The sequence below is a fragment of the Galeopterus variegatus genome, unplaced genomic scaffold (assembly GCF_000696425.1).
Source record: "Galeopterus variegatus unplaced genomic scaffold, G_variegatus-3.0.2 Scaffold715, whole genome shotgun sequence".
Lineage (NCBI taxonomy): Eukaryota > Metazoa > Chordata > Mammalia > Dermoptera > Cynocephalidae > Galeopterus > Galeopterus variegatus.
Window position 1 is genome coordinate 222,656 of NW_007726826.1, and position 6,708 is coordinate 229,363.

At 41.5% G+C, this 6,708-nt stretch overlaps 1 protein-coding gene across 1 annotated transcript; it reads left to right on the plus strand.

The window, feature by feature from the left end:
* Window positions 1-1,164: 1,164 nt before the first annotated feature.
* On the plus strand, window positions 1,165-5,575 carry FXN (frataxin). Its single transcript, XM_008571755.1, has 3 exons — window positions 1,165-1,301; window positions 1,520-1,617; window positions 4,759-5,575. Exons 1-3 carry the CDS (start codon window positions 1,251-1,253, stop codon window positions 4,907-4,909), a joined length of 300 nt encoding a protein of 99 aa, XP_008569977.1. The 5' UTR covers window positions 1,165-1,250; the 3' UTR covers window positions 4,910-5,575.
* The last annotated feature ends 1,133 nt before the right edge of the window (window positions 5,576-6,708 follow it).

The window sequence follows — 6,708 nt, forward strand, 5'->3', positions numbered from 1 at the left end:
ACAACAGTGTGAACATACTTAACACTGCCGAACTGTACACTTAAAAATGGTAAGATAGTAAATTTAATGTCATGTGTTTTTTACCATAATAAAAAAAATTAAAACAAAAAAACTGGCAGCTGACAGCTGAGAGCGAATAGCTTGTTTCACTGGTCAGTGGGCTCGGGAGAGTGCTTCACAGATGCAGAGGAGAGTGTCTTTGGACCCAGACAGACCTGGACTTAAGATCAGCTCTGGCAACTACTATTTAATCTTTACTACTCAGATTCTCTGTTTTCCTCATCTGTAAAGCTGGGATAATGATTCCTACCTGCCACGGTTAAGGTCAGGTTGGAAATAATTTACACAAAGTGCCAAACACAGTGCTTAGCACAGAGTAGGGACTGAGTAAATAGTTAATATTTTTATCAGTGTTTTCATTTTCCTTATACTGTCTACATTCCCATGTCTCTGTCATTTCCATACATTTCTTTTTTAATCAGAAAAAATGTTGTCAAAAAAAAAATAACCCAATGGCACCCCCGACATCCCATACCTATCAGTTATCTTGTTATTGTTACTGCCGTCCAGCATTTATATAGCTCTTTGTGTTTGGGAAAGTGTGTTGTAAGAATCATTTAGGGCCCCTTGATGGGACAGGGGCTCCAGAATGCACAGAGAAAGGCCGCCGTGTGTCTCTGCAAGTCCTGCACAGGCTGGGGGACAGCCAGGCGGCCCCTGCTTACCAGTTCCAACACAGGGAACTTAGCCACGTAGCTATTTCTTTCAGATCCTGCCCATTCTAAAGAGACCACAGGCCTTAGGACTGAAGGGCTCCTTTGTGGAAAGAGTGTTTTCAAATTTAAATGAGCATTTATTGGGCAAAGATGGACCAACCAGTCTTTTTAAGAATTCAAGACTCGTTAGAGGAAAATAAAGTGCCTGAGAAGCTTGTTAGATGCGTGGGAAGAGTTTGGAAATAAACATAGTCCGAAGTTTCTGCCTTCTACCAGCAGAGATGGAGCTTGTCAAGCAAAGCAGGCGGTTTGAGCACTTCCTTCTTTCCTTCCCTTTTTTTTTTTTTTTTTTTTTTTTTTCATAATGGACTTGTTGTGTCTGGTGTTTGGGCTGACATGGGACTCTAACAGAGTTGGTGTCTGTATTTTTTAACAACCTCTGGCATGCTCTGGTTGGTAGTTTAGGGCAACAAGACAGCAGTCCCATTTGCCAGCTCCGAGACCTCAGACAAGTCACTTAACACTCCAAGCTTCATGACCATTCTCACCGTGCCGACCTCACAGGGAATAGAGAAAGCACGAGAGGTAGCATTATTATGATTAATCCTGTTCTGATTCTGACAGCAATATTCTTTCTGCACAACCTCATATTTCTAAATACTAAAAACATTTCTTTATGATGTATATTGTGTACTTGTATAAATGGAAAGTGTTGAGATAGAACGAATATGAAGCGATGATGACAAGGCGCTAACTTTGTCTTGCTTTGTTTTCTTCATGCTTTTTTCCACCTGATCCCCTAGAGTGGTGTTTTAACAATTAAACTGGGCGGAAATCTAGGAACCTATGTGATCAACAAGCAGACCCCAAACAAGCAAATCTGGTTATCTTCTCCATCCAGGTATGTTCAGAAGTCAAAGTGTGTGTCGTTAAACTTGTTTGAAAGGTGACATTGTGGACCATTTAAGAAGTGTCACCTCTTGTGTTAGTGTCTGTGTAAGTGAATCTTTCCTGAAGTTTTGCAGCCTATCTCATTCTCATTAAGAAAGTTTACTCTAGGTAGATAACTTTTCTGTGCTGATAATTCGGCTGCTATAAGCAGGCATTAGGATATTAACAAGATCTGAAGTGAAAAGATAATAAATTTTCAGAACCCAGCCTAGGCAGTTTTTCTGTATTAAATCATTGTCCTTCCTTTAAGCTACTCTTGATACTGCAGCCTCTGAACAAATTGCACTTTGTCTCCAGAGCAAGTTAAAGTTTGACCTCCAGTTTTTGGGGGGTTGGCGGCTGGCCAGGACGGGGATCCAAACCCTTGACCTTGGTGTTATAACACCACACTCTAACAACTGAGCTAACTGGCCAGCCCTTCTAGTTTGTTTTGAGCGTCTCCGCCAAAGGTTAGTTGAATTCCCTTTGCAGAATTGGGTTGCATCTGTGGAGGTGAAAGAGCGTTTTAAATTGCTTCTTGGGGTGTTTAATCTCTCCTGCCTTTTCCATCGATGTGCTCTCAAACCTAGAGGAATAAAAGGCTGTGCTGCATCTCAAAGCCTGAGAACATGCAGGAGAGACTCCCTCATCCATCTGGCTGCTGCTGAAGTGGTTGTAAGAAAGTAAAAAAGATGCCCACAAAAAGCTCTCAGACAGACTTTCCTGGGTCATTCACTAGCACTTCCAAAGAGAACATGTGAACTGTGAATTGGGAAAGGCCCAAAAATACCCAGCATGGAATTCTTTCAAAGCCCACTGGTATCTGCATTTTTTAAAAATTGTAATCTTACCTCGCCCCCTAACACAGACAACATTTTTAGGCAGTTAATATTACACTGTTTATCATGCTGTGATTTGTAATTTTTTGTTCAGAATAAATACAGTGTTATTCCCCCGTCACCCCAACCTCATCCAGGAAGTGTGGTTGAATTCAGCAAAAACAACACTAGAAATTGCTGGCACTTCTAGTAAGGCCCTACCTAATTCACAGATTGTTGTATTGCTCCTTAGACCCAGTTAGTTTACTTAAGGTTGGAGGGTTTAACCTGTGTGGCCTCATTAGTCTGTTCTCTTTGGCCTCAGTCACGCTATTCCTGGCCGTGCATAAGGTCTGTGCATTCTTACTCTTCATCTCTGGAGGAACCGATGAGAGAAACTGGGTGGATCAGCTCAAATCCAGCAGTCGCCTTTGCGGATCAGTGGCTTTGTGAACACTGGGCAGGGTGTCACTATCAGCTGTGATGGCTCCTCTAAAAGAATTTGCTCCGTATTTGGGGCTGGAAGAGTTCATATCGTACTTGGGCACATTGACCAGCCATGCTCAGAAGCACATACCACTGGATAATAACATCTGGAAATTCTAAGTGTCCTTTTTTTTAATCTATAATTCATATGAGAATTTGAGAAGAAAATCTTGCCAAGCAGCCATTTACTGTCACAGGTACTATGTCTCTCAAAAAAAAAAATTTTTTTTTCCTCAGTTTTTCACATTGATCTGAAATATCTCTCATAGGACTGTGTTTCTCATTTTTGGTTTTTGTCAGTTGACAAGTTTTCAGGTCCTTGCGATCAGCCGCCTTTCCCAGCCACTTTGCCCACCCTGAGAATGTTGTAGGAAGAATTAAAGGAAAGGTCTGGAGGACACCTGGGCATTAGTGCCTGGGCTCAGAGCCCCTGGAGTGACATGGAGGGGCCTGGAGGTTACTCACGTTCTACCTGGCAACTGCTGGGAGAGTCGGAGAACAGGGCCCTGGGTTTGGTCTGGGTTCTTTTTACATGCTGAGCCAGTCTTTTTTATATGGCTCAGATGGTTTGTGTTCAAACAAAGGCCCTGTCTGTTTGGTTTGTCCCTTTTATCTCCATTATTGGGAATGTGATCAAACCCCAGCATGTGGGTGATCATACAGAAATACTTGATGCTTTTATAGCCCAAAAGATGCTTCACTTCCAAGCTTCCCCCCTTGGCAAACTCCTCCCAGCCTCAGTCTCTGAAAAAGCTCTCCCTGAGTACTCTGGGTAGACTCAGGTGCCCTTCTCGTGTGCTCTGCGCTTACCTCCATCGAGGCATGATCGTGTACTATTGTCATCTGCTGCCATGTCTGTGCCTATCCACTAGGCCATGAGGAGGTGGAATTAATGGACACACATTGTGTGCATCTGGTATAGCAAGACATGGTGAAAACCAGCCACAAATTTGTCCACACAATTATAGCATTCCCAGAGTGAAGTGCCTGTGCTGTTTGTGTTCAGGAGATGAGTTAGCCCATCGAGCAATCAATTTCATGGACTTAAAATAAGAAAAATATTTTTTGAGTTAATAGTACAGGTGGTTGCCAAGGGCTGGGAGAGGAAAGAATGGGCTGTAACTCCTTAATGAGTACAGGGTCTCCTCTTGGGGTGGTGCAGGTATTTTGGAACTAGATAGAGGTAGTGGTTACACAACATTGTGAAGGTGCTAAATGCCACTGAATCGTTCATTTTTAAATGGTTAATTTTATGTTATATGAATTTCACCTCAATAATTAGTATCTCCTCTTGGGGTGGTGCAGGTATTTTGGAACTAGATAGAGGTAGTGGTTACACAACATTGTGAAGGTGCTAAATGCCATTGAATCGTTCATTTTTAAATGGTTAATTTTATGTTATATGAATTTCACCTCAATAATTAGTAATAGTGTAGGTAAGTCACAAATCATGTCAGTGGCATAAAAAACGGCCAAGATTTTAAAAACACTGTTCTAATGTAGCAGGTATCATATGTGAGACAGGAAAAGCAAGAGATCAGAATGTGATACCTGGAGACTCATCGATAAGGGTCAGATGTTTTCAGGACTTGAGAATCCTTCTGTGAATTGTTCAGAGGATAAATTATTGTATAATTATTCCTAAATAGAAAAACCCTAAGACAAGAAATCATGTGTATATACCTAATTATGTATTACCTTCTAGAGCTTCAGTTTCATCAATTTCTTGGTGGCAGTGTTTGCAGAATCAGTGACTCTTCTAAAGGGCTGTCCTCGTGAACTTACTGTGTGTCTGTTTTGTCTTCCAGTGGGCCCAAGCGTTATGACTGGACTGGGAAAAACTGGGTATACTCCCACGACGGTGTGTCCCTCCACGAGCTGCTGGCCGCCGAGCTCACTGAAACCTTAAAAACCAAGTTGGACTTATCTTCCTTAGCCTATTCTGGAAAAGGCACTTGATGCCAGCTCCATTTTAAAGACATTAAAAACTATCAGTCCAAGACCCCAGCTTCGTTCCGCAGCTGAGTGTCTCTTTTCATTCCTGCTTTTGAGGACAGTTGCATTGTATGTGACAGCTCTGTGAAAAGAAAGGTCTCCACGCACCCTGCCCCCAAGTTCTGATTTTTAATTTCTGCAGAGGTTTTTGGGTTTATTATCTGATTTCCCTCCTCACATGATGTCCCTCATCTTTTATAACGTCCTATACCCATAACTTAATATAGTAACCTTACAAAAAGAAACATAAGAAGAAGGAAAAATTCCAGGAGGAGAAATGAATCGTCTTCAGTCTTCATTCTTTGAAGGATTTACTGCAAAAATTCCATGATGAGCAGCTGGCCGAGCTTGCCATTCTGTCCCAAAATGAGACTTAGTAAAGGGTGCCCTCCAAGTGTTCCCAGGCCTCTTTCAGAGTGTAAACCCTTCTGAGCCCTTTAGCATTGGAGTGTCAAAAGCAACCCACACAGGAAGACTCTTCCCCCTTTGTGTTCCGTGACTGCCCGTGTGTAGCCTGCACTGTGTGATCCAGGAGACCTGCTGCTCTTTCTTCCATATGTTCACATAGATGTGTGTGTGTGTGTATATACATTTTTAATTTAAGTGTCAGTATAGAATCAGCTGTTGCAACACGGGTCTGAGAATGTAAAAAAAGTCTTTAAAATGACAAGACGAAGGTTGACGGGTTAGCTCAGTTGGTTAGAGCACGGTGTTATAACACCAAGGTCAAGGGTTCGGACCCCCTTACCTCCAAGCTGCCAAAAAAAAATGAGGGGGGAGCCATTTCCATAAGCAGAGTGATGTAGTATAATAAACAAGGTCGTAGAGCTAAGGAGACACTTTGTAAGTGAGGGGGCTTGTAAATGAAAGAGATGTTCGTATTGATGAAAAGAGCCCTGGTCCTAGACTTGGCTTAGCCACAGAAGTAGTTGTCTCTCTGTGGGCAGGTTTTACAAACTCCCTGGACCTCTGCTTTTCCCGTCTGTTCAGTGAGAGGATGGAATATGTTCAGTATCCCACCCGACGGCCTAACAGGCCAGCTTTAATTCCCACTGGGTAGATGAGAGGATGACAATAAGCAATTTCTTAAACTATATAATAAATATTGGTGTTGACCTGTTGGAATTTCCATTGAATTCACATTCAAATAATAGCCATCCTTTATTGTGCCTTTACTGGGTTAAGCATAGTACACCATATTACCTCATTTTAATTTTTTCTGACTTACACTTTACACATGAAACAGCAAGGCTTCAGAACATTAAAACTCAAATTTATGTTAATGTTCTATTATTTTCTTACTAAGAAAAGATTTATTAGTGACAAGTCTATGTGAATGTGTAGCAAAGCCTTTTGCAATGGGTGAGCCAAAAATGCATTCCATTATTGGAAAAAAAATTCTTAGTAGAACAGTAAAAAATGCTAAATGGGTATTTAAAGTATTTCCTTTCTTCAGAAATAAAATTATTTTTTGAATTTGGTGGAAATTTTTAAGTGCAATAGGTCAGTGCCCGTGAGAAAATAAAATTGTGTGTGTGTGTATCTTGCTTCTAATGAAAGTTTCATCGCACCTCACTTGCTTGGGACTCAGTGATGGGGTGCTCTCATCTGTCCGGCACACGACATGAACCTAAGAGGTCTGCAGTGGGACTGCTGTAACACCAAAATGGAAATTAAGGAATCTGTGCTCTTGTGGCCAGCTCTTAAGGCCTATTTATTTTTACTTTACATACATTTCTAAGTGGTTTAATTATCTAGTTTCT

Coding starts and splice junctions, on each gene's coding strand:
- FXN (XM_008571755.1), top strand. CDS start 1,251: ATGACCATTCTCACCGTGCCGACCTCACAGGGAATAGAGAAAGCACGA. Junction 1,302..1,519: donor GAATAGAGAAAGCACGAGAG/GTAGCATTATTA, acceptor CTGATCCCCTAG/AGTGGTGTTTTAACAATTAA. Junction 1,618..4,758: donor TGGTTATCTTCTCCATCCAG/GTATGTTCAGAA, acceptor TTTGTCTTCCAG/TGGGCCCAAGCGTTATGACT.